Below are 27639 nucleotides of genomic sequence, written 5' to 3' on the forward strand. Positions count from 1 at the left end.
TCACTGACTCGATGGATGTGAGTCTGAGTGAACTCCGGAAGTTGGTGATGGACAGGGAGGCCTGGCATGCTGTGATTCATGGAGTCACAAAGAGTCGGACACGACTGAGCGACTGATCTCTGATCTGACATGGCATGGCTCACAGTTTCATTGAGTTAGACAAGGCTGTGATCCATGTGATCAGATTGGTTAGTTTTCTGGGACTGCAGTTTTCATTGTGTCTGCCCTTTGATGGAGAAGGATAAGAGGCTTATGGAAGCTTCCTGGTGGGAGAGACTGACTGACTGACTGAGGGGGAAACTGAGTCTTGTTCTGATAGGCAGGGCCATGCTCAGTAAATCTTTAATCCAATTTTCTGTTGAAGGGCGGGGCTGTGTTCCCTCCCTATTATTTGACCTGAGGCCAAACTATGGTAGAGGTAATGAAGATAAGGGTGACCTCCTTCAAAAGGTCTCATGCACGCACTGCTACACTCAGGGCCCCCAACCCTGCAGCAGGCCATGGCTGACCCACGCCTCCACCAGAGACTCCTGGACGAGCAAGTCTGGGTCAGTCTCTTGCAGGATCATTGCTCCTTTCTCCTGGGTCCTGGTGCACACAAGGTTCTGTTTGAGCCCTCCAAGAGATTGTTTCCCCAGTCCTGTGTAAGTTCTGGTGCCTCCATCACGGGGTTAATGGCGACCTCCTCCCAGAGGGCTTATGCCATACACAGGTGTACTGCACCCAGAGCCCCTGCCCCTGCAGCAGTCCCCTACTGACCCATACCTCCTCAGGAGATACCCAAACACAGTTCTATCTCAGTCTCTGTGGGGTTGCAGCCTATTTCCTCTGTTTGGAGACCCCTAGCCTTCCTGCCTATTATCCTCTCAGCCTGAAGTCCACTTTTTCTTGCCCCATGAATATAAACAGGAGGCCAGTTGTAAGTGTCTAAACTGGAGCCTATCTATCTCCTGCCTCAGTACCCCCACCTCATGTTTAATCTCAAGATTTTGCTTAAGCTGTGTCTCTGCCTGCTCCCCTACTATCTTCAGTCTCCACTCACTTGACTCAGCTGAACTGGCTCCCAGTCTCAGCTGGGCAGGACAATTTTTAGATTTACTTAATGATGGAGAGAACTCAGGAGGCCAGGGGAGGCAAGCACGATGGGTTCAGCAGAAAAGAAAGTAGGTGCTGGGGCCACATGGGGCTCAGATCAGGAGGGTGTTGGAAGGCGAGGTTGGGATGAGGCAGGCTGGAGCACCTTGTGGGTGGTGATCAGACTGGGTTTCAATTGAGCCGGGAGAACTGGGCCGCCGCAATTTTACTTTCCCAGAAAATGAAACTGAAGCAAGGCTGTGGTCACGTGACAGGTGGCGGGTTATAAAGCTGGCAGCCTTGGGATTCTTACTTCTAGATCAGCAGAGACATGCCAGACCCAGGAATTCCTCTCCCTGGAGGTATGGAGTGTCCTTCTTGCAGGTATATCGCCAAAGAGGAAGCCCCGAAGTTATGCAGTGAGTGTGGACAGAGGCTGCTTCCTACAGCCCCCAAACGAGTGCCAGGTAAGGCTCTGATGGGGCTGGGAGCCTGATGCAGGTGGTGGGGAGGGCAGTTAGCTCAGTCCCTCTTCCATCCCTAGAAATGGAGAACTTGGCTAACAGGCAGCCCAGGCTAGCAGGTCTTCCATGACTAAAGAACTGTTTCTGCAGGAAACATTTTTGATAGAAATACACTTCTATCTGGTCCTTTGCTGGAAGCATCTGTCACTTTTTAAAAAAGAGTTTCAATTTTGTTTCTTGGAGAGAATTCGAGGTTTCCCATTCTCTTGGTGTTACTGAGTCCAAGATTAGTCTGCTCTCCACTCATAGGACAATAAATCGGGAGACAAGGTGTGGAATCAAGGAATAGTGACTTTATTCGAAAAGCTGGGTCACCAAGAAGATGGAGGACTAGAGTCCTGGAGCACCATCTTATCAGCGTCTGGATGCTAGTTTCTTTTATAGAAACTATAAAAGGGGATGCTGAACTGAGGGGGAGGAGGTGAGGAAATAAAGTAAAAAGGCCATATCTTGCAAAATACCCCCTGCTTTGGCCAGTCTTGGGGAGGGAGTGAGTTAACTTACTCTTTCCTGTAGCCATTCACAAGTGGACAGGATCTGGGTGTTTCCCTGTGAGCTGAACAAAGGCACTTTAGTTAAACTTTCAGGCAGAGGGGCAGGATTTCCGAAGGCAGGTAATTATGTACATTTATAGCTATAAACAGCATCTTTTTAGTGATTGTAGTGATAAAAGAAATGGAAAGCAAATATTCAAGTAAAAGAAACAGGTCCAAATGGAGTCAGATTTTTTTTTCCTCTATTATATTGGGAATGGAAAGTGTTGGTCTAAGCAGAGAGGTCTTAGAGGATTTCAGAGGATGCTGCATAGAAGTGGCATCCCAGGCCCCCTTGGTGGGGGAGGGGTCCCCACAGCTTGCACAGGCCCCTTCCCGATGGGGGGTGGCTCATGGGTGCATGAAGGAGGAACCATGTCAGGTAGGCCTCACCTGCTGACTCTGGTGGGTCCTTGATTCTCTTGATGCCTGGGACATTGGGCTGTCTCCCTGATCCTTCTAGTACATACTAGATATGCTCTGACCGCAGGACCTTTGCACTGCCTGGTCCCTCTGCCTGGAACACACGCGAGTGTATGTTCCTCGTCACAACAAAGATTTGGAGCAACGGACATTAAAGCCCTCGGCGCATCACAGATCTCGGGTCTTGGACAAACCGTGTTACAGCTCTTAGGCAAATCAGTGTTACAGCTCCATTTTATTTAGAAGATAGCAGGAGAATCCAAGACTCGAAGAGAAGGGAGTGGAGGAGTGCGTGGGGAGGGAGAAAGAGAGAGAGAGAGAGAAAGAGAGAGAGAGAGAGAGCGCGCGCATGCACGCGAGAGAGAGAGTCCGAGAGAAAGCGCTTTGGCCCCTCCTTTTATATGTTTTTTCTTCCACCTGGGCTTGCCCTATGCAAATTGGGCTTAGCCAGGAGTGCTGTTTGTTCTGCCTGAAGTTTTCACTCTGGTCCTCGGACCTTCCTTTGACCTTCCTTGTCTTTTAGCCACCGCCATTTTGGACTCCTTTTCCCTATTCTACCTACCTAACAGAATTTCAATTTTGTTTCTTGGAGAGAATTCGAGGTTTCCCATTACTCTTGGTGTTACTGAGTCCAAGATTAGTCTGCTCTCCACTCATAGGACAATAAATCGGGAGACAAGGTGTGGAATCAAGGAATAGTGACTTTATTCGAAAAGCTGGGTCACCAAGAAGATGGAAGACTAGAGTCCTGGAGCACCATCTTATCAGCGTCTGGATGCTAGTTTCTTTTATAGAAACTATAAAAGGGGATGCTGAACTGAGGGGGAGGAGGTGAGAAAGTAAAGTAAAAAGGCCATATCTTGCAAAATACCCCCTGCTTTGGCCAGTCTTGGGGAGGGAGTGAGTTAACTTACTCTTTCCTGTAGCCATTCACAAGTGGACAGGATCTGGGTGTTTCCCTGTGAGCTGAACAAAGGCACTTTAGTTAAACTTTCAGGCAGAGGGGCAGAATTTCCAAAGGCAGGTCATTATGTATAGCTATAAATAGCATCTTTTTAGTGATTGTAGTGATAAAAGAAATGGAAAGCAAATATTCAAGTAAAAGAAACAGGTCCAAATGGAGTCAGATTTTTTTTTCCTCTATTATATTGGGAATGGAAAGTGTTGGTCTAAGCAGAGAGGTCTTAGAGGATTTCAGAGGATGCTGCATAGAAGTGGCATCCCAGGCCCCCTTGGTGGGGGAGGGGTCCCCACAGCTTGCACAGGCCCCTTCCTGATGAGGGGTGGCTCATGGGTGCATGAAGGAGGAACTATGTCAGGTAGGCCTCACCTGCTGACTCTGGTGGGTCCTTGATTCTCTTGATGCCTGGGACATTGGGCTGTCTCCCTGATCCTTCTAGTACATACTAGACATGCTCTGACTGCAGGACCTTTGCACTGTCTGGTCCCTCTGCCTGGAATACACCTTTTCTTAGAGGGCCGCACAGCTTCCCCTATCCCTGCCTTCCAGTCTTTGCTCAGCTGTCTGCTCTTCCGGAGACCCACTCTGACCACCAAGTTGCAAACTGTGCCTGCCCCACCCCTTCACTCTGAACTGCACTTCCCCAGGCTATCTGTCTCAGTAGCACTTGGATGACACCATGGTGGGTCTTCAGAGACCTGTGCTGTCTTGTTCACTGCTTTATCTCAAGTTGGGAGGGAGAATAGAAAAGCTCACTACTCCTTCACCCCCTTTAATTTTGTGCAGGGGGCTTTCAGAGGGCTGCTGAAAGCAATTGGTATGTTTTCCAACATAAAAAGGGGGAAAAAAAGCCTTGTCTGAGAACACCTGGTCACCTTCTAGGGTCCTGCCTGTCCAGATGGGTGGGGAGAGCAGGTAAGGTAGCTGTCTACCTTGGCCTAGTCAGAGGTCACCCCCAGATCCCCAACCATAAGCAGGGCTGGGTCACTACCAAGATGGACAGACCAAATCTCCAAGATGCTTGGCATCTCTGCCAGTTTCAGGGCCAAAGGCTTTGAGAGCTATTGGGAGCTGGCTGGCTTCTGGGCTGCCCGCTTATGCCCTGTGAGCACAGTGAGCGTTGGACAGGGCCATTGTCTTTAGGTCTGGGTCACTGGGGGAGGTCCATCATATGTCCCTGGGGGTGGGGTGGGTTAGGAGCTGGGCCCTGGTCACTCAGTATGGGCACACAGTAGGGTTGAGGACCCATGTGTTGAATTATGAGACTGAGAATTTCCTGCTTCTGATCCCCACCTGCTTCCTGCCTACCTGTTGTTGTTCAGTTGTTAAGTCATGTCCTACTCTTTGCGACCCCATGGACTGCAGCACGCCAGGCTCCTCTGTCCTCTACCATCTCCTGGCTTTTGCTCAAATTCATGTCTATTGAGCCGGTGATACTATCTAACCATCTCATCCACTGTCGCCCCCATCTCCTCTTGCCGTCAATCTTTCCCAGAATCAGGGTCTTTTCCAATGAGTCGGCTCTTTGCACCACATGGCCAAAGTGTTGGAACTTCAGCTTCAGCATCTGCCATTAGCGTGGCATCATCTGCATATCTGAAGTTGTTTCTATTTCTCCCAGCAATCTTGATTCCAACTTGTGATTCTTCCAGTCCGGCATTTTGCATAATGTACTCTGCATATACGTTTAATAGGCAGAGTGATAATATCCAGCTTTGTCATATTCCTTTCCCAATTTTAAACCAGTCAGTAGTACCATGTGTGGTTATAAATGTTGCTTCTTGATCCGAATACAGGTTTCTCGGGGAAGTTATGGTAGTCTGGTATTCCCATCTCTTTAGGAACTTTCCAGTGTGTTGTGATCCACAGTCAAAGGCTTTTAGTGTAGTCAATGAAACTACACCTGTGAAACCATCACCTGTGCTGGCTTGTTTGTAGTAATGCTTCCTAAGGCCCGCTTAACTTCATATTCCAGGATATCTGGAATTGTCTTGCATTTATATAATCCAATGAATATTGGCAATTTGATTTCTAGTTCTTCTGCCTTTTCCAAACCCAGCTTATACATTTGGAAGTTCTTGGTTCACATACTGCTGTAACCTAGCTTGAAGGATTTTGAGCATTACCTTTCTAGCATGTGAAATGAGCACAATTGTGTGGTAGTTTGAACATTCTTTAGCATTGCCCTCCTTTGGGATTGGAATAAAGACTGACTTTTTCCAGTCTTGTGACCACTGCTGAGTTTTCCAAATTTGCTGACATTGAGTAGAGAAATTTAACAGCGCCATCTTTTAGGATTTTAAGTAATTCAGCTGGAATTCCATCACCTGTGCTAGCTTGTTTGTAGTAATGCTTCCTAAGGCCCACTTCATATTCCAGGATATCTGGTTTAGGTGGGTGACCACACCATCGTGGTTATCCAGTTCATTAAAACCTTTTTTGTATAGTTCTACTTACCTCTCTGCTTAACTTATACTCTAGGTAAGTCTCATTTACAGATACGGAAATTGGAAAGATGAAATGTTGTGAGGCCTGGGTGGGGCTGCTGAAGTGGTTATCTCCACCATTCTATCACTTGTAGGTCTGCCAGCCCGCCCGGCTCTTGAACTCTGGACATCTTGAACTTGGCTCCCTCTGGTGCCACAGGTGGGGTCTGTTCCTCTGAAACTTGAGCAGGGCTGGTGTTAGGGCATAGTGGGGTCAAACAAACTGAAACATCAGAGTTTGTAGCAGAGAAAGGATTATTGCAGGGCTGTGCCAGTAAATGAGTGTTTCAGGCCCTAAAAGGCCCCAAACTGCCAGAGACCTTTGGGTGAAGATTTTTTTTTATTGGAGGAGAATTGGTTTACAATATTTTGTTGCCCTCTGCCATACAGGTAAGGGAAGTGGGTCACAGGGTATGTGATCAGCTCGTGTACAATTCTGACTGGCTGATGGTGAGGGAACAGAGTGGTACCACAGGGGTTAATATTATCAGTACTTAGGCTCCAAGAAGCCTGGATCTATGTGTTCAAGGTCATCAAGTAGTTAACATCTTCCATGTATTGGAGGGTTTTCACATCCGTAAGACAACTCAGGAAATATGCATCAAATACTGTTCTTTAGGTATTTCAGAGAGGAGCTAAAGCAGAGGACATGAGGGAAGGCCTGTCCCAGGAAAGATCTATAGGATCCTGCTTGGTTACAATTTCCCCCTTTTCTTTTGATACTCTTCAATCTTGAGAAGAACAAGTTTTGAACAAGAAAAAGAATAAAGTTTCAGATAAGGAGATTAATCACAAAACTTAGCAGAGGTACCCATGAGGTCCTGCTCTCTTATAATTCCAGCAGATACTGCTTTGAGAATGGCTGGTGGTATCTGAGTCTGACACAGCTACTCCATTTTTACTTCCAAATGCATTTGCTTACTCAGTGGCCAAAGCAGAAGTCACTGTTAGTGATTTGAATGATTTTCTACATATGATAAGATACAAGAATTGGGACTCATAAATCTTCTGAAAATATCTATCTGAAGGCCTATTCTGCCAGTTTTTCCCAGAGCACAGAGTGTCTCATTCTCCACCCTGAACTCCTTTCAGGACGTGTTGAAGGTCAGCAGCTGCAGTGGCTCATGATTTAATCCTTGTAGAGGAAGACGACAAGTGTGAGTTTTTAGTTGGGAAGGCCCCTACGTGGTCATAAATTTGACCATGGTTTTGGGGGCATTTCATGACAATTTCATCCCACAGTGCTAGGAATACTTATTCCCAGATCTCAAAAAGATTTCATTGATTGGCCACTCAATGTGCTTTCACTGGACTTGGCCTTATTAACAATAGCCAAAAGCCTCCAGATCACCTTACTTGTCTTTTATGGTCCAGGCAAATATTCCTTCCTGTTGCTTCTTACCATGTCTAGAGTTACTATTACAATCACTGATCGCATGTGGAACTATTCATATATATCATCATTTTATCAGAGGCTCACCCACACATTTGTTAATGCAAAAAAGCAACAATTTTGTAAAACAGGCAATATAGGTCATAAGTTGTTTTTTGCAAATATCTCCTGGTTTTGTCCAGACTCAGGAGGGGATGAGTTCATTACTTCTTTCCTGAAGCTATTCACAAGTAGCCTGGGTCTGGATGTTCCTTATGAGCTGAGCATAGGTATTTTATTTTAACCTTCAGGCATGGGAGTTCCCTAAGATGGGCCATTATGTATATTTGAGTTTGTGATTGGCAATATCCTTTTAGTAATTAACTTGTGGCAAAAGCAATGGAATACAAAGGTTAAAAATTAAAAGAAACAGATCTACGATGGAGTCTGATTTGTTATTCCCTGTTACAATTCCCCACTGTCAATATCTATCCCACAGTCTTGTGGGAAAGGGCAATGACATTTCTTAGCTACTTCTGCTGAACAGGGACGATGAAGGATGATAGTGGAATGGAACTGATCAGCCTTGAGCAGGGAGTTTTACTTAGAATCTTTATTAAATGAATAGTTCTCTTTCCTTTTTTATCTATAATTATTTGAACCTGATGAAACCCCTTAGCCCTGTTGTTATCTAATTTGTAATTAGACTCAGGATTTTGATCCCAGTTCCCATATCTATCTATTAATGTTAACTTTCTGGCTGTGTCATAACTATACTTAAGAGGAAATAGTTCCTTATATCTGGAAAAACACAGATTAAAAAACAGTAATGTTTGGAACAATATTGGAATAATGCAACTGGTGGCAGTTCCGTACTAAAGTTCTGTAGAGTTTGAAGTACCTCTGAAATGGCAGAGTCTGGGGCTGTGCTGATGCAGAGGGACACCAGGAGGCGCTGAACTGCACTGTCTTGTTGAGCTGGGGTGTTCCCTCTCTACCATTAGTTTTGAAGGAGTAGGTAGCCATTCCCTTCTCCGGAAGATCTCCCCACCCAGGAATCATACTGGAGTCTCCAGCATTGCAGGCAGATTCTTTACCTTCTGAGCCACCAGAGAAGTCCCAAGAATACTTGCCTGGAGAATTCCATGGACAGAGAAGGCTGGCTAGCTATAGCCCATGGTATCGTAAAGCAACTGAGCAACTAACACCTTCACGTTCATGGTGTGTGGTCACTCAACCACCAGAAGCAGAAACTGTCCCAGGCCCGGTTCACCACAGCCAGGGCAGCACTTCAAGTGGGCAGAGGTCTAATCATGAACAGTTCTCATGGAAGGAGTCTAAGTTCTCCATGATGTTCACTTGTTTTTTGAGATGTGACCCATGTGTATCTGCCTTTGTAGATTCTCAGAGCAACCTCAAGGAGGCATCAGCCCTGGAGGGAGCAAAGGAGTGTGGATCAGAGCTGAGGGAGGAAAGCAACTCCTCCTTGTCTCTGGGCTCAGGTGATTCACAAGATGACCCAGATGAGCCCTCTTTGGATGCCTCTTGGCAAACCAAGCAAGTGAGTGCCTGGCCCCTGGGGAAGGGGTCTGGGAGGCGTGGTCCTGCCCATCCCTGTGCTCTGCAAATATGCTGTTTCTTTCTGTGGTTTCATCAGTGGCTGAACAAGATCCCACATGTCCCCTTAGCATCCTCTCCAGCACAGCTTCACTTCACCACTGCCCAGCCTGTTGACCCCTGCATGGTGGGCTGTGACAGAACTGTCCCTTCTATGCCTGATTCATGCAGGGTTTCTGGTTTCCCATCCCCCTTTTTTCTCCCACCATACTGAGCATGTTGTGTCTTCCACCCGCTGTGGCTGTGCTGGGTCTGGGTGTCTGAGCTTCTGCTATGTGTGTGTCTGTCTCTGCTCTGGGTGTTTTGGATGGACCAGGAAGTCCCTAAGGTGCCTCCAGACTCTGCAGAAAAAGAGGTGCTCAGGAAATGCTGCCAGCTGCCGAGACGCTCTTCTTCAAATGGGAAGCTGAGCTATCTTATCTCCCTATAAGTGTCAGACCCTGAGGGAATGTCCTCTGAGTGAGTGACCAGGTGGGAGCCCAGGTGAGGGTTGCAGAGAGTTACCTGGACAGATTCAGGACAGATTCATCCTTCTGGATGAGTGAGATCTCCCCACGCCAAAGTCCAGCCTGTCCACACCTAGGCAGCTGGATCTGTTCCCTGGTTTCTTGGCGGACTGAGAGGGCTGTTGTCTCTCTGCCTGGTTGGGGATGGTTTCCTTTTCTAATTCTCAGCTGTTCCTTGTGGTTGGGTGGTATGGGAGTTGCTATAGCTGGCAGTATTGCAGCCTGTTGTATGTGTGTGCATACATGTGTGTGAGTGTGTGTTATGTAGTGTGTGTGCACTTGTATGAGAGTATGTGTGTGTGGTATATGCATGTGTGTGTGTGGTAGTTGTGATGTGTCTGCTGTGCTTAGTTGCTCAGTCGCGTCCAACTCTTGGCAACCCCATGGACTGCAGCCCACCAGGATCCTCAGTCCATGGAGATTCTCCAGGCAAGGATACTGGAGTGAGTTGCCATGCCCTCCTCCAAGAAGTCTTCCCAACCCAGGGATCAAACCCAGGTCGCCTGCCTTGCAGGCGGATTCTTTACCACCTGAACCACCAGAGAAGCCCATGTAATGTGTGTATGTGAGTGTATTCTTCCCCTTGGACAATAATCCTGTCCATAGAAGGGTGGCCAGCTCCAAGCCTGGGCTACGTGGGTCACTGAAATTTTTGGTAAACTCTTATCACTTACCTACCATTAGGAAGTAAGTGTATGACACTGTGATTGCAAACAGAATTGAGCCCTATGGAATTGGGGCATTATAAAAACCTTGACTGAGTAAGTTCAAGGTTCTTTTGGAAGAAAAAATGGGCAAGAACCACCAAGAAAGTTGTTTTTTTTAAAAAAGCTTTGGGTGGGACTTGCTATATTAGATGAACAGCAACGTTTCAAAGCCAGTCATTAAAACAGTGAGTCCTGGGAGGAGTCAATGTACCAGAATAGGTAACCCAGAAATGGGTCCTAATGTGTATAAAACAGGTAAAGAATATATACATAAATATTTATCTGATCCATAGATGGAAATGATTTTCTAGTAATTAAAGCAAAGGGAAAAAATACAAACAAAAGATTGATTTATTCGACTCCAGAAAAAGTCTTATAAGAATTAAAAACCTCATATGATGAGCACAAACAAAGGGCAAGCAGTTTAGAAAAAAATATGTATTTACATATTTGTATGTATTTACAAATACATAAAAAGATTTGTATTTACATAAGAATACTTTTTAGCAAAGAGTGAGCTACCTCAATATAGCAAAAGCTCTTAGAAATCAAGTAGAAAACAGTAGCCGATCCAATAGAAAGACAGGGCAGCAACCAATATAGTCCACAAGAAAGAAGATAGAAATGGCCATTAAACACATAACTGTTCCTCCTCTGAAATCAGTCAAAATTAAGAGCTGCAAAATTTTATATTTAACCTATCAAACTGAAGAGTTGATTAACAGTCAGCATTTGCAGCAATGGGCAGGTTTCTCACTGCAGGTGAGAGTAATATGGAGGGACCCACAGTGAGGCAGGTGCCCTTTGTCCTGCTCTGCTGCTGCTCTGCTGCCATTGTAAGAAAATAACCTCAAAATTTTATCACAGGCTTAGTGTTTTATGGCCAAAAGTTGGAGTCCACCTGAATATTCTACCCTGGGGAGTGTCATTTGTCTCCTCCTTACAGCAGAAAGTTCAGTGGCCTCCAACTGTTATTTCTGTCAAAGACTCAAGATGTGTGGGAATTTTTATAATCAAGTTAGACAGATAAACATAAAAGAACAATGTATAGTAGAGTGATATCAACAAAAATGGCAGAGAGGGGAATTCCAAAGGCCTGTCGCCTCAGAGAAACGTCCCTCAAAATGAGCAGAACTGTAAGAATAAAGTTCACTGGAACTCTGGAAAATAGTCCAAGGTTTGCAGTGTTGAAAAAATTTGCACAGTGTGAGAGTTATGAGTTCAATTTTATTTGGGGGGAAATGAGGACTGCAGTCCTGGAGACACCTTTTCTAATAGCTCTGAGAAACTTCTCTGAGGAAGTAAAAGGGGAGCTAGGATATAAAGGAATTTTGCAACAAAGGGCAGGTAGTTGGGAACATCAAAAGATTATTATGTCAAGTTAAGGAATTTAGTGCTTTTCTATGTGTGGGAAGATGCAAGAGTCTAGATTTGCTAAAATCATTCCTTGATACATACCTCAGCTATCTGGGGCCAGTATCCTGTGTTTTCACATCCTGAGTTTTTTCAGACTCACCACAGTGTGTGGTTGCAGTCTGATGGCTGCGGTTGGATGGTTGCTAGATGGCAGGTATTGTTTTTATCCTGAGTTTCCTCAGGGCTCACCAGCTCACATTGGAGGGCTTCAGTGGCTGATAACTGTGACATCCTTATTTACTGATATGGCAGAAAATATTCCATTCCTCAGCAGTAACCAAATGATTTCAGTATCAAGAAAAAGGGGCTTAACCTGGTAGGAGAAATTTGAGATGCTATAATCAGCCATGCCCTCTTCTGGGGAATAAGATTTTGAAACAGCTCCCAGGATTGGCGAGGAATCTAGAGAAAACCATGCAAGTACCTGGACCTCCTGGGTATAGGATTCCTTCTAGAGGGACAAAATGAATGAATTAGATAGAAGTGATGGTTATACAGCTCTAAATACCACTGGGTTGTGTGCCTTAAGGTACTTAATTTTAGGTTATGTTATGATTTTCACCTCAATATAAGAAAACTGTGTAGTACTGAAAACAACTGACTCATTGGAAAAGACCCTGATGTGGGGAAAGATTGAAGGCAGAAGGAGAAGAGGGCCACAGAGGATGAGATGGTTGGATGGCATTACCGATTCAATGAACATGAACTTGGGCAAATTCCGGGAAATGGTGAGAGACAGGGAGGCCTGGTGTGCTGTGGTCCTTGGGATCTCGAAGAGTCAGACACGAATTGGCGACTGAACAACATTGTCACAGAAGGGGATGTAAAAACAAAACCCTGGATGCACACTTACCCATCTACACAGGAAAGGAAGCCAGCTGCAGTGAACAAAGGAATGCTGGGGTTTTTTTCTGGTGATTAGTTTATGAGGACTTTTGACTGTTGTCAGTCTGAAAGGTTGTTGTTGAATCACGCGAAGACACTGGGATTCTTGGCCCCCGGAGGAGAAGAATTCAATCCGGGGCCAGAGATGAGGCTTGATCGCTCAGAGCTTTTGTGTAATAAAGTTTTATTAAAGTATAAAGGAGATAGAGAAAGCTTCTGACATAGGCATCAGAAGGGGGCAGAAAAAGTACCCACTTGCTAGTGTTAGTAATGAAGTTATATACTCTCCAATGAATCCAAAGAATGTCTGGAGGTTGTAAAGACCTCACCAGACCTACTCCCATTAAAATTTACATTTTAATATAACAGAATATATAATTTAATATAACAGAATATAAAATTTACATTTTAAGATAACAGAATTAGCCAGAAGGTTTAATCCAGAGACTGTCCTCAGGCAGGATACATTATTGTTATATAATCCTAAGGAATGTAGAGAAGGAAAAAAAGTTTGTCCTTTCTTCCTCCTTGAGAATTCCAGACCCCTCTCTCCTTGGGGACCCCTAGACTCCTTATCAACCTGCCTAGGAAATGACTCTTTCAAGTTCCTACATAATCCTAATAGAGAATGGTGTGCATGTTGTTGGAAGGGCCTGTGGTTGATGATGTCACGTTCTAACAGTGGTGGATGACATCAGGGACTGACGGAAATGGCCAGAACCAGGACCCAGGCCACTTGTCCTGCCTCATCCCCAGTCACTGAGTTGGTCCTTCACCTGGCATTCATGGGCTAGATGCAGGGGTGTTGGGGTTATGGGGCCATGGGGAGCTCCTGTCCCTGCCTGTCCTTTCTCTGGTGGCCCTTTGATGCTGACTGACTAGGTGGCTTTGCTGGTTCTTGCTTTTAAATGGATTCTGAATGGATTTCAAATGGATTCATTCCCCCTCTGAAATAGGTCCCCCACTCTCTTCCACGATGAAGAGAAGCACAGGATAGAGCCAGAGAGTTGGGTTGAAGGTGCCTACTGACCTTGTGGTTTCCTTCCAGTGTCACCTCAGTCTTGTCCTCAGCTTCCTGCTGGGAGAGGATGGAGCCCACCTGGATACCTGGCCCTGACTAGGATGGGCTTTGAATGCATGTGTTGGCAAAAGGGTGGTAACATATACTAAAATTTGGTAATTCATCTCAAGTTTTGTAATAGGACTCCCTATCGCAAACCTCAAGCATGATGGGCCCTTCCTTTCTCCCTTCCTGGCATACCACGCCTAGTCTGCCACCCACCCACTGCGTAAGTGGGCAAGCAAGAGCTTTGCTCTAGGGACACCAGTTCCCAGGCCACCTCATTGGTCATCAACTGACCAGTGAAGCCAGCAGTGGGCTGAGTCCATAGTGTCCACCACCTCAGACAATGATCCTAGTAACAGGCACATCAACTGCCTTTGCATGGCCACCAAAGTCTCTACTGAGAGCTGGAGGACAATATTGGAGACTGGCCTGGTACTTCTTCAGACCTGGCCACTTTCTAGAGTTGCATGTTTCTGTTACGTTGTTTTTTGGTCGCCAAGTCATGTCCGACTTATCTCGTTCATGGAATTTCCCAGGGAAAAATATTGGAGTGGATTGCCATTTCCTTCTCCAGGGAATCTTCCTAAGCCAGGGATCAAACTTGAGTCTCCTGCATTGGCAGGCAGATTCTTTACCACTGAGCCACCAGGGAAGCAACTTTCTACTCAGGATGTAATAGCGGTGAGGCAGCAGGAGCTATAGCAGCTGCTCAGCCATTAGTTGGCACCACAGTGGGCCTCTCCCCTGAAGCTAGCAACCATCAACAGTGAATGGTAGTGGTCCTACTCAGTCATTGGTCAGTGCCACAGTGGCTCCTCCCCATCCCTCTCTTGTGTATAATAGGAGCCCAAATTTGGACTCAGGTAAGATAACCATCTTTTGAGACACCAGTCTCCCATCTTCTGGGTCTGCTAGCTTTCCAATTAAAATCACTATTCCTTGTTCCAACAACTTGTCTCCCAATTTACTGGCCTGTCTGGCCATGTATAATCATAAGGGACTTGATTTAGGTCATACCTGAATGGTCTAGTGGTTTTCTCTACTTTCTTCAATTTAAGTCTGAATTTGGCAATAAGGAGTTCATGGTCTGAGCCACAGTCAGCTCCTGGTCTTGTTTTTGATGACTGTATAGAGCTTCTCCATCTTTGGCTGCAAAGAATATAATCAATCTGATTTCGATGTTGACCATCTGGTGATGTCCATGTATAGAGTCTTCTCTTGTGTTGTTGGAAGAGGGTGTTTGTTATGACCAGTGCATTTTCTTGGCAAAACTCTATTAGTCTTTGTCCTGCTTCATTCCGTATTCCAAGGTCAAATTTGCCTGTTACTCCAGGTGTTTCTTGACTTCCTACTTTTGCATTCCAGTCCCCTATAATGAAAAGGACATCTTTTTTGGGTGTTAGTTCTAAAAGGTCTTGTAAGTCTTCCTAGAACCGTTCAACTTCAGCTTCTTCAGTGTTACCAGGTGGGGCATAGACTTGGATTACTGTGATATTGAATGGTTTGCCTTGGAAACGAACAGAGATCATTCTGTCGTTTTTGAGATTGCATCCAAGTGCTGCATTTCGGACTCTTTTGTTGACCATTATGGCTACTCCATTTCTTCTGAGGGATTCCTGCCCTCAGTATTATATACAATGGTCATCTGAGTTAAATTCACCCATTCCAGTCCATTTCAGTTCGCTGATTCCTAGAATGTCAACATTCACTCTTGCCATCTCTTGTTTGACCACTTCCAATTTGCCTTGATTCAGGGACCTAACATTCCAGGTTCCTATGCAATATTGCTCTTTACAGCATCAAACCTTGCTTCTATCACCAGTCACATCCACAGCTGGGTATTCTTTTTGCTTTGGCTCCATCCCTTCATTCTTTTTGGAGTTATTTCTCCATTGATCTCTAGTAGCATATTGGGCATCCACTGACCTGGGGAGTTTCTCTTTCAGTATCCTATCATTTTGCCTTTTCATACTGTTCATGGGGTTCTCAAGGCAAGAATACTGAAGTGGTTTGCCATTCCCTTCTCCAGTGGACCACATTCTGTCAGATCTCTCCACCATGACCTGCCCATCTTGGGTTGCCCCATGGGCATGGCTTAGTTTCACTGAGTTAGACAAGGCTGTGGTCCTAGTGTGATTAGATTGACTAGTTTTCTGTGAGTATGGTTTCAGTGTGTTTGCCCTCTGATGCCCTCTGATGTCCAGTACTTTGGTCACCTCATGTGAAGAGTTGACTCATTGGAAAAGACTCTGATGCTGGGAAGGATTGGGGGCAGGAGGAGAAGGGGATGACAGAGGATGAGATGGCTGGATGGCATCACTGACTCAATGGACGTGAGTCTCAGTGAACTCCAGGAGTTGGTGTTGGACAGGGAGGCCTGGCATGCTGCGATTCATGGGGTCACAAAGAGTCGGACACGACTGAGCGACTGACCTGATCTGATCTGGCCATGTAAAGAAGAAACCTGGGCTCAGTAATTTTCAGTATAAGGTCCTCTTTCACCTAGTCTCTTTCCCCTTTCACCTATGTTCCTGTCTTGGCTACATGCAGAAAGGTTAAGGACTGTTAACTTGCTGACTTCATGTAACAAATTTCAGACCTCTTATCCATTGTCTTGTGTTGTAATTATCAGGACTTGTGGCTTGAGTGTGCCTGGTACTTGGATGCTTGGTCTTCCTTCAAAATAGTGTAGATTGTTGCTAAGTTGCTGGATTCGTTCCCTGAGTGGTCATTAGCCTACAACTGTTTCCCAAACTCCCTCAAAGTTTTTTTTGTCCTTAATCCCCTAGGGTGAATTCTAAACTAAATATTTAACGATCCTACTCTATCCCTAGCCCTATCAGCTCAGAATGAGGCAGAGGAGACCTCTGGGAGTTTGGACAGAGATGCAGGCCCACTTAGCCTCCAACACTTCAACCTTTGTTAAGGAACTTCACTGACTCCCTAATAGTCAGTGTTCCCACCTGTCACCCCCAATTCCTGCCATAGTTGCCTCCTCAGGGTCTGCAGCAGCCAGGCCACCCCCCCCCCAATGTCCCCTGGCCTGCTCGAGGTTAACTCTCTGCTCTCCCTGTGTGGAAGCCTTTTTTTTTTTTTGATGGAAAAACTGACACTCATTATAAAATCAGAGGTATATTCTGACCAGCATCTCACCCTAAGAAGTAGCAAACTATTATTTTCTTTTCCTAGTCAATTCTTTTAGAGAAAGAATAGAGTAGCCTTTATGTATCCATTTAGAGCTGGCACAGCATAGCTTTTGAACCAAGGTACAATGGTACCAGGCTTCCCAGGTGGCGCAGTGATATAGAATCTCCCTGTCAATGAAAGAGAGTAGGGTTCGATCCCTGGGTTGGGAAAATCTCCTGGAGAAGAAATGACAACCCACTCCAGTATTGATGCTTGGGAAATCCTATGTTCAGAGAAGCCTGGCAGATTAGAGCCCAGGTTGTCACAAAAGGGTCTGACACAACTTAGTGACTAAACAACAATAATTGGTATTGAGTAAAATGCATAGATCGTCAGTGCAGAATCCCCCAAATATTCTGCTGCATATATAGCCTTATCGCTGCTACCAGATCCAGAGACAGGACATTCCAGTCCCCATAAAGCTCCCTAACACCCCTTCAAAGTCAAACTCATTTAATTTTTTTTTAAATGTGTGAATTATAGCTGAAAACAATTTTATTATCTAGCTCAAGCTCTATTTTTTTTTAATTTTTTTTAAATTTTATTTTATTTTTAAACTTTACAAATTGTATTAGTTTTGCCAAATATCAAAATGAATCCGCCACAGGTATACATGTGTTCCCTATCCTGAACCCTCCTCCCTCCTGCCTCCCCATACCATCCCTCTGGGTTGTCCCAGTGCACTAGCCCCAAGCATCCAGTATCGTGCATCGAACCTGGACTGGCAACTCGTTTCATACATGATATTATACATGTTTCAATGCCATTCTCCCAAATCTTCCCACCCTCTCCCTCTGTAACAGAGTCCATAAGACTGTTCTATACATCAGTGTCTCTTTTGCTGTCTCGTACACAGGGTTATTGTTAGCATCTTTCTAAATTCCATATATATGCGTTAGTATACTGTATTGGTGTTTTTCTTTCTGGCTTACTTCACTCTGTATAATAGGCTCCAGTTTCATCCACCTCATTAGAACTGATTCAAATGTATTCTTTTTAATGGCTGAGTAATACTCCATTGTGTATATGTACCACCCCTTTCTTATCCATTCATCTGCTGATGGACATCTAGGTTGCTTCCATGTCCTGGCTATTATAAACAGTGCTGTGATGAACATTGGGGTACACGTGTCTCTTTCCCTTCTGGTTTCTTCAGTGTGTATGCCCAGCAGTGGGATTGCTGGATCATAAGGCAGTTCTATGTCCAGTTTTTTAAGGAATCTCCACACTGTTCTCCATAGTGGCTGTACTAGTTTGCATTTCCACCAACAGTGTAAGAGGGTTCCCTTTTCTCCACACCCTCTCCAGCATTTATTGCTTGTAGACTTTTGGATCGCAGCCATTCTGACTGGTGTGAAATGGTACCTCATAGTGGTTTTGATTTGCATTTCTCTGATAATGAGTGATGTTGAGCATCTTTTCATGTGTTTGTTAGCCATCTGTATGTCCTATTTGGAGAGATGTCTATTTAGTTCTTTGGCTCATTTTTTGATTGGGTCATTTATTTTTCTGGAGTTGAGCTGTAGGAGTTGCTTGTATATTTTTGAGATTAGTTGTTTGTCAGTTGCTTCATTTGCTATTATTTTCTCCCATTCTGAGGCTGCCTTTTCACCTTGCTAATAGTTTCCTTTGATGTGCAGAAGGTTTTAAGTTTAATTAGGTCCCATTTGTTTATTTTTGCTTTTATTCCCAATATTCTGGGAGGTGGGTCATAGAGGATCCTGCTGTGATGTATGTCAGAGAGTGTTTTGCCTATGTTCTCCTCTAGGAGTTTTATAGTTTCTGGTCTTACGTTGAGATCTTTAATCCATTTTGAGTTTATTTTTGTGTATGGTGTTAGAAGGTGTTCTAGTTTCATTCTTTTACAAGTGGTTGACCAGATTTCCCAGCACCACTTGTTAAAGAGATTGTCTTTAATCCATTGTATATTCTTGCCTCCTTTGTCAAAGATAAGGTGTCCATATGTGCGTGGATTTATCTCTGGGCTTTCTATTTTGTTCCATTGATCTATATTTCTGTATTTGTGCCAGTACCATACTGTCTTGATAACTGTGGCTTTGTAGTAGAGCCTGAAGTCAGGTAGGTTGATTCCTCCAGTTCCATTCTTCTTTCTCAAGATAGCTTTGGCTATTCGAGGTTTTTTGTATTTCCATACAAATTGTGAAATTATTTGTTCTAGCTCTGTGAAGAATACCGTTGGTAGCTTGATAGGGATTGCATTGAATCTATTAATTGCTTTGGGTAGTATACTCATTTTCACTATATTGATTCTTCCAATCCATGAACATGGTATATTTCTCCATCTATTAGTGTCCTCTTTGATTTCTTTCACCAGTGTTTTATAGTTTTCTATGTATAGGTCTTTAGTTTCTCTAGGTAGATATATTCCTAAGTATTTTATTCTTTCCGTTGCAATGGTGAATGGAATTGTCTCCTTAATTTCTCTTTCTGTTTTCTCATTATTAGTGTATAGGAATGCAAGGGATTTCTGTGTGTTGATTTTATATCCTGCAACTTTACTATAATCATTGATTAGTTCTAGTAATTTTCTGGTGGAGTCTTTAGGGTTTTCTATGTAGAGGATCATGTCATCTGCAAATAGTGAGAGTTTTACTTCTTTTCCAGTTTGGATTCCTTTTATTTCTTTTTCTGCTCTGATTGCTGTGGCCAAAACTTCCAAAACTCTGTTGAATAGTAATGGTGAAAGTGGGCACCCTTGTCTTGTTCCTGACTTTAGAGGGAATGCTTTCAATTTTTCACCATTGAGGATAATGTTTGCTGTGGGTTTGTCATATATAGCTTTTATTATGTTGAGGTATGTTCCTTCTATTCCTGCTTTCTGGAGAGTTTTTATCATAAATGGATGTTGAATTTTGTCAAAGGCTTTCTCTGCATCTATTGAGATAATCATATGGTTTTTATTTTTCAATTTGGTAATGTGGTGTATTACATTGATTGATTTGCGGATATTGAAGAATCCTTGCATCCCTGGGATAAAGCCCACTTGGTCATGGTGTATGATCTTTTTAATGTGTTGTTGGATTCTGATTGCTAGAATTTTGTTAAGGATTTTTGCATCTATGTTCATCAGTGATATTGGCCTGTAGTTTTCTTTTTTTGTGGGATCTTTGTCAGGTTTTGGTATTAGGGTGATGGTGGCCTCATAGAATGAGTTTGGAAGTTTACCTTCCTCTGCAATTTTCTGGAAGAGTTTGAGCAGGATAGGTGTTAGCTCTTCTCTAAATTTTTGGTAGAATTCAGCTGTGAAGCCGTCTGGACCTGGGCTTTTGTTTGCTGGAAGATTTTTGATTACAGTTTCAATTTCCGTGCATGTGATGGGTCTGTTAAGATTTTCTATTTCTTCCTAGTCCAGTTTTGGAAAGTTGTACTTTTCTAAGAATTTGTCCATTTCTTCCACGTTGTCCATTTTATTGGCATATAATTGTTGATAGTAGTCTCTTATGATCCTTTGTATTTCTGTGTTGTCTGTTGTGATCTCTCCAGTTTCATTTCTAATTTTATTGATTTGATTTTTCTCCCTTTGTTTCTTGATGAGCCTGGCTAATGGTTTGTCAATTTTATTTATCCTTTCAAAGAACCAGCTTTTGGCTTTGTTGATTTTTGCTATGGTCTCTTTTGTTTCTTTTGCATTTATTTCTGCCCTAATTTTTAAGATTTCTTTCCTTCTACTAACCCTGGGGTTCTTCATTTCTTCCTTTTCTAGTTGCTTTAGGTGTAGAGTTAGGTTATTTATTTGACTTTTTTCTTGTTTCTTGAGGTATGCCTGTATTGCTATGAACTTTCCCCTTAGGACTGCTTTTACAGTGTCCCATAGGTTTTGGGTTGTTATGTTTTCATTTTCATTCATTTCTATGCAAATTTTGATTTCTTTTTTGATTTTTTCTGTGATTTGTTGGTTATTCAGCAGCGTGTTGTTCAGGCTCCATATGTTGGAATTTTTAATAGTTTTTCTCCTGTAATTGAGATCTAATCTTACTGCATTGTGGTCAGAAAAGATGCTTGGAATGATTTCTATTTTTTTGAATTTACCAAGGCTAGATTTATGGCCCAGGATGTGATCTATCCTGGAGAAGGTTCTATGTGCGCCTGAGAAAAAGGTGAAATTCATTGTTTTGGGATGAAATGTCCTATAGATATCAATTAGGTCTAACTGGTCTATTGTATCGTTTAAAGTTTGTGTTTCCTTGTATTTTCTGTTTAGTTGATCTATCCACAGGTGTGAGTGGGGTATTAAAGTCTCCCACTATTATTGTGTTATTGTTAATTTCTCCTTTCATACTTGTTAGCATTTGTCTTACATACTGTGGTGCTTCTGTGTTGAGTGCATATATAATTGTTATATCTTCTTTTTGGATTGATCCTTTGATCATTATGTAGTGACCATCTTTGTCTCTTTTCACAGCCTTTGTTTTAAAGTCTATTTTATCTGATATGAGTATTGCTACTCCTGCTTTCTTTTGGTCCCTATTTGCATGGAAAATCTTTTTCCAGCCCTTCACTTTCATTCTGTACGTGTCCCCTGTTTTGAGGTGGGTCTCTTGTAGACAACATATGTATAGGTCTTGTTTTTGTATCCATTCAGCCAGTCTTTGTCTTTTGGTTGGGGCATTCAACCGATTTACGTTTAAGGTAATTACTGATAAGTATGATCCCGTTGCCATTTACTTTATTGTTTTGGGTTCGAGTTTTTACACCATTTTTGTGTTTCCTGTCTAGAGAGTATCCTTTAGTATTTGTTGGAGAGCTGGTTTGGTGGTGCAGAATTCTCTCAGCTTTTGCTTGTCTGAAAAGCTTTTGATTTCTCCTTCATACTTGAATGAGATCCTTGCTGGGTACAATAATCCGGGCTGTAGGTTATTTTCTTTCATCATTTTAAGTATGTCCTGCCATTCCCTCCTGGCTTGAAGATTTTCTATTGAAAGATTAGCTGTTATCCTTATGGGAATTCCCTTGTGTGTTATTTGTTGTTTTTCCCTTGCTGCTTTTAATATTTGTTCTTTGTGTTTGACCTTTGTTAATTTGATTAATATGTGTCTTGGGATGTTTCACCTTGGGTTTATCCTGTTTGGGACTCTCTGGGTTTCTTGGACTTGGGTGATTATTTCCTTCCCCATTTTAGGGAAGTTTTCAACTATTATCTCCTCAAGTATTTTCTCATGGTCTTTCTTTTTGTCTTCTTCTTCTGGGACCCCTATGATTTGAATGTTGTAGCGTTTAATATTGTCCTGGAGGTCTCTGAGATTGTCCTCATTTCTTTTAATTCATTTTTCTTTTGTCCTCTCTGATTCATTTATTTCTGCCATTCTATCTTCTAATTCACTAATCCTATCTTCTGCCTCTGTTATTCTACTATTTGTTGCCTCCAGAGTGTTTTTAATTTCATTTATTGCATTATTCATTATATATTGACTCTTTTATTTCTTCTAGGTCCTTGTTAAACCCTTCTTGCATCTTCTCAATCCTTGTCTCCAGGCTATTTATCTGTGATTCCATTTTGATTTCAAGATTTTGGATCAATTTCACTATCATTATTTGGAATTCTTTATCAGGTAGATTCCCTATCTCTTCCTCTTTTGTTTGGTTTGGTGGGCATTTATCCTGTTCCTTTTTCTGCTGGGTATTCCTCTGTCTCTTCATCTTGTTTAAATTGCTGATTTTGGGGTGTCCTTTCTGTATTCTGGCAGTTTGTGGAGTTCTCTTTATTGTGGCGTTTCCTCGCTGTGTGTGGGTTTGTACAGGTGGCTTGTCAAAGTTTCCTGGTTAGGGAAGCTTGTGTTGGTGTTCTGGTGGGTGGAGCTGTATTTCTTCTCTCTGGAGTGCAATGAAGTGTCCAGTAATGAGTTATGAGATGTCTATGGTTTTGGGGTGACTTTGGACAGCCTGTATCTTGAAGCTCAGGGCTGTGTTCCTTTGTTGCTGGAGAATTTGCTTGGTATGTCTTGCCCTGAAACTTTTTGGCCCTTGTGTGGTGCTTGGTTTCAGTGTCGGTATGGAGGCGTTTGATGAGCTCCTGTCAATTAATGTTCCTTGGAGTCAGGAGTTCCCTGGAGTCAGGGTTTGGATTTAAGCCTCCTGCTTCCAGTTATTGGTCTTATTTTTACAGTAGTTTCAAAACTTCTCCTTCTATACAGCACGATTGATAAAACATCTACGTTAAAGATGTAAAGTTTCTCTACCGTAAGGGTCACCCAGAGAGGTCCACAGCGTTACATGGAGAAGAGAAGAGGGAGGAGGGAGTTAGAGGTGACCTGAATGAGATGAGGTGGAATCAATAGTGGAGAGAGTGGGCTAGCCAATAATCACTTCCTTATGCGCACTCCACAACTGGACTGCTCAGAGATGTTCACGGAGTTATACAGAGAAGAGAAGATGGAGGAAGGAGACAGAGGTGGCCAGAGGATAAAAGGGGGTAATGAAAAGGAGGGAGACAGGTCCAGCCAGTAATCAGTTCCCTAAGTTTTCTCCACTGTCTGGAACACACAGAAATTCACAGAGTTGGGTAGAGTAGAGAGGGGTTAGGGAGGAGACACAGGCGACCTGGTGGAGAAAAAGGAGAGTCCAAAGGGAGAGAGAGCAGTTAAGCCAGTAATCTCGCTCCCTAGTGATAAATGGGTACTGAAGATTGGGTTCTTAAAGGTACAAAATTGGTAACAAATACATAAAAGCAAAAATTAAAAATCTAGAGTAGAGTTTGGAATTTTAAAAATATGATGTTAAACAAAAGAAGAAGGAAAAGAAAGAGGGAAAAAAACGAACAAACAAAAACAAACAAGGTCGTGAAAATTATAAAGAAAATATAGGTACAAAATTGATAACTAATACCAAAAAGCAAAAGTTAAAAATCTAGAGTAGAGTTTGGAATTTCAAAAATACAATGTTAAAAAAAAGAAGAAGAAAAATAAGGAGAGAAAAACAAACAAACAAAAACAAACAATGTCACAAAAATTATAAAGAAAATACAGGTACAAAATTGATATCAAATACCAAAAAGCATAAATTAAAAATCTAGAGTAGAGTTTGGAATTTCAGATATACAATGTTATATAAAAGAAGAAGAGAAAGAAACAGAGGGGAAAAAAGTCACAGAAATTATAAAAAAAACTATAGGTACAAAATTGATAACAAATACCAAAAAGCTAAAATTAAAAATCTAGAGTAGAGTTTGGAATTTCAAAAATACAATGTTAAAGAAAAGAAGAAGAAAAAAAAAAACAAGGTCAAAAAATTATAAAAAATATATATATGAAGTTTGCTGAAGAAAAAAAAATAGGGTCTTTTTTTTTTTTTTGCAAAGTAATAGGTTATAAAAGTGAAAATTAAAGGACTTAAAATTTTTTTAAAAAATTAAAAAAAAAAAAGGAAGAAAGAATGATCGTAAAAGTAGTAAAAATATATCGAGGACTTTCTCTGGTTTTGTTGTGAGTATTGTGAGTTCAGCTCATTTTTGGCTAGTTCCTTGGTCCGACTTTTATTTCTCAAGATCTATAGGCCCCTTCCTATGTAGTCGGTAGTAACCACAGGGTTTTAATCTATTGCCTGTAGCTTCCAAGGCGGTTCCCTCTGTTATAGCTTCTTCTGTTTGCTGGACTCTTCAGTGTCTGGTTTCCGCCCTGACACAAAGGGGACGGTGGAGGACACTTTTTTTTTCTTTTTTTCTTTTTAGGCTCACTTGTTCAGTTGCGCTGTGGGGAGGGAGGGAGGGATGCTGCAAACAAGTAACACTGGCGTGTGCTCGCAGTGCCTCAGCCACACTGGGTCTGCCCCTGCTCAGGGCGCGTGTAGCCTCCCTGCCCACAATGCTCAGGCTCTAGGTTGCTCCGCCGGGAACCATCCGTGGCCGGCCCTGGGCTGCCTGCACCTCCCAGGTCCAAGCCGCTCAGGTTCAGGCACTTGGGTAGTCCTCAGAGGCACAGACTCGGTTGGGCCTGTGTTTTGTGCCCTTCCCAGGTCCGAGCAGCTCAGGTGATGAGGTGTTTAGCGAGCGCGATTGCTGTGACTTATCGCCTCCCCGCCGCTTGGTTATCTAGGGGTACAACTGGCGCACCTTCTCAGGGAGATGTTGACCGTCCAGACCCCCAAGAAGTTTTAGTTAGCAAAGAAGCCTGCTTACAGTTTTATAGATAATGTCTCTCTGGGGCTGCGATTGCCCCCTCTGGCTCTGGCTGCGTGTCACTGGAGGGGGAAGGTCTGCAGCCGGCTATCTCTGTTCAGTCCTTTGTTCCGTGCGCGGGCCTGGCGGTGTCTTAGGTTAGGGCTGGCTTTTCGCGTGGTAGATATCCCACAGTCTGGTTTGCTAGCCCAGATTATTTCACTCAGACAGCGCTCAGGGTATTCAGGCCAGGTCCTTAACTCTAAGCGATGCAGCCCGCACCGCGCCTCCCTGCCCAGCCCCCGCTTGCTAATGGCGTGTGTAGGCGTCTGCACTGCTTCTCCGCTGGGGGAGTTACCTTAGGGCTGGCAATCTGCGAGTTTTAATTGTTTATTTATTTTTTCTCCCTGTTATGTTGCCCTCTGTGCTTCCAAAGCTCGGCACAGATTTGGCAGTGAGAAGGTTTCCTGATGTTTGGAAACTTCTCTCTTTTTAAGACTCCCTTCCCGGGACGGAACTCCGTCCCTCCCTCTTTTGTCTCTTTTTTTTGTCTTTTATATTTTTTCCTACCTCCTTTTGAAGACTTGGGTTGCTTTTCTGGGTGCCTGATGTCTTCTGCCGGCATTCAGAAGTTGTTCTGTGGAATTTACTCGGCTTTTAAATGCTCTTTTGATGAATTTGTGGGGGATAAAGTGTTCTCCCCGTCCTACTCCTCCGCCATCTTGGCTCCTCCCCCCAAACTCATTTAAAAGTTTTAATTAAAAGTTTTAATTGTTGTTGTTTAGTCACTAAGTTGTGTCCAATTCTTTTGGAACCTCATGGACTTTAACCCAATAGGCTCCTCTGTTCATGGGATTTCCCAGGCAAGAATACGAGAGTGGGTTGCTATTTCTTTCTCCAGGGGATCTTTCTGACCCAAGGATCAAACCTGTGTCTCCTATTTCTCCTGCATTGACAGGCAGATTCTTTACTACTGAGCCACTAGGGAAGCCCTAATTAAATATCACACCCACCTTAAAGGGTATTTATAACAGATGCAGGGTTAACTAAGTGAATACTCATACCCTACCATCTATCGTCAACATGGACATCAGCAGAACTTTTGGGGTCTCCTCCCAACAGCCTCCATCCACTGCCCATACCCAGAGGTCGGGTTGCATGTCTGTGTGCATTCCCAATCAGTAATGTTTAGTTTTAGTGTACATATTCCTTACTAATGAGGTCAAAATGACAGACCACAATAATTAGGAATACATAACTATGTAACATGCCTATATAAACTTGACTTTTGTCAAGGGAAACTTTAAACTTTAGCCTCAAGCTTTGTTATGGCAAGCGTGCCAGTAGTTTGAGATCTGCCAACATCCCAGACCTGCCTGTAAATCTGTGAGGAGGGCGGGCCATCAAGCAGCCCCATAGACGTGTGTTAAGAGAACTAAGTTACCAGATGTACGTTGAGATAACTAATTGCCTGTACAAAATCTAGACCTTATTCTAAGTATTTTGAAGTAGTTTATAAAAGCATAGTCGAATAGAGAGAAGAGAAGAAAGTGAGGCAAAGAGGCGAAACAGAAATTGTGAATCAGAAGTCAGAACCCTTTGTTCTTGGATCTGATCATAGAGAGACCCAACTGAGGAGGATGGGAGTCCCAGTGGCAGAGGGAACATGGTGGTGCTGCAGGGAGAGACGACTTTCTGAGGAATTTATATAATGAGATAGAAGCATTTAGGTACCTACCAGTGCTCAGGGATTGTTCTAGACACTGTGGATGTAGCAGTGAAGAAAACAGAGACTTCCTTCCTGGAGGGAAGAGAAAATAAAAGGCATGTTTAGTTGATGGTTGCTACAGAAGGAAATAAAGCAAGTACAGGGCTGCAAAGGTTTACTTTCCTACCGGGGGTGCCCAGGTGGTCTGCCAAGGGGTGTGGGGTAGAGGACAAAGTGACGGAGGTGTCTGGGGAGAGAGGGAACCTGAAGCCGGAGGCGCCCTGATTGTGTGACTAGTGATGACTGGAGAGGCCAGGGTTACAGCTCCCAGGAGGAGGGGCCATGTCTAAAGGGCAGCAGGGGAGATAGAAGGAGCAAGGGGAGAAAGTGGCCCTGAGCCTGCCTTGTGGGGCAGGGCAGGCAGGTTTGAGGAGGTTCAGAATTGGCTAGTGTGAATGCTCTTGGTGGACTTTGGGGTGTAGGGTAGTCTAGATTGCCCTGTGGTGATTTGGAGCTGGAAATGTTGGCTTGGAAGGAGAGTTTGATAAAGGAGGTGGGCGGTGGGTGGAGGGAGGAGCTCCGTGTTGGTTGATTGGCAGATGAAAGATGTGCTTGTGGGGAGTCACCACCTCTCTCTGGGTATTAGCTAACCCTGGGAGGGGCAGTCTCTCCAGGATGAGCAAGGTCCCCCCAAATGCCAAAACATCCTAAAGTACAGAAGGTAAAAACAGGATTGATGCTGGAGGCCAGGGCAGGACTAGGGTGGGATGAGGTTGACAGACAGTGAGGGCCAGCCACGCAGGGTCTTCTGGCCAAGCATAAGCTTTGATTCTGGGTGGGCAGGTCAACCTAGAAGGCAGCCCATGGCTGTGGCCATGTTCAGATGCACAGGTCCCGGAAATCTTTGCTGACTGCATGAAACTGCCTTATTGGCTCTCAATGACTTTTGGACTCAACCTGAACCTCTTCTTTGGGAAGCCTCCCAGTCCTTCCAGTATGCTAAAACCATTTGTTTTTAGCCTTTTTATCCAATTAAACATCAGGTTTGTGGGGGAGGAACATGTC

At 43.6% G+C, this 27639-nt stretch overlaps 1 protein-coding gene across 1 annotated transcript in view; it reads left to right on the top strand.

Moving 5' to 3' along the window:
* Positions 1-1354: 1354 nt before the first annotated feature.
* RNF213 (ring finger protein 213) overlaps positions 1355-27639 on the top strand; it is a 128905-nt gene continuing 102620 nt past the window's right edge. Inside the window, 2 exon segments of the mRNA XM_086356517.1 lie at positions 1355-1541; positions 8774-8934. Coding sequence (XP_086212643.1) covers positions 1406-1541; positions 8774-8934 — 297 coding nt within the window. The 5' untranslated portion in view covers positions 1355-1405.

The sequence above is a fragment of the Bos grunniens genome, chromosome 19 (genome assembly GCF_055505025.1).
Source record: "Bos grunniens cultivar Pamir isolate PY7600 chromosome 19, Bosgru_T2T1.0, whole genome shotgun sequence".
NCBI lineage: Eukaryota > Metazoa > Chordata > Mammalia > Artiodactyla > Bovidae > Bos > Bos grunniens.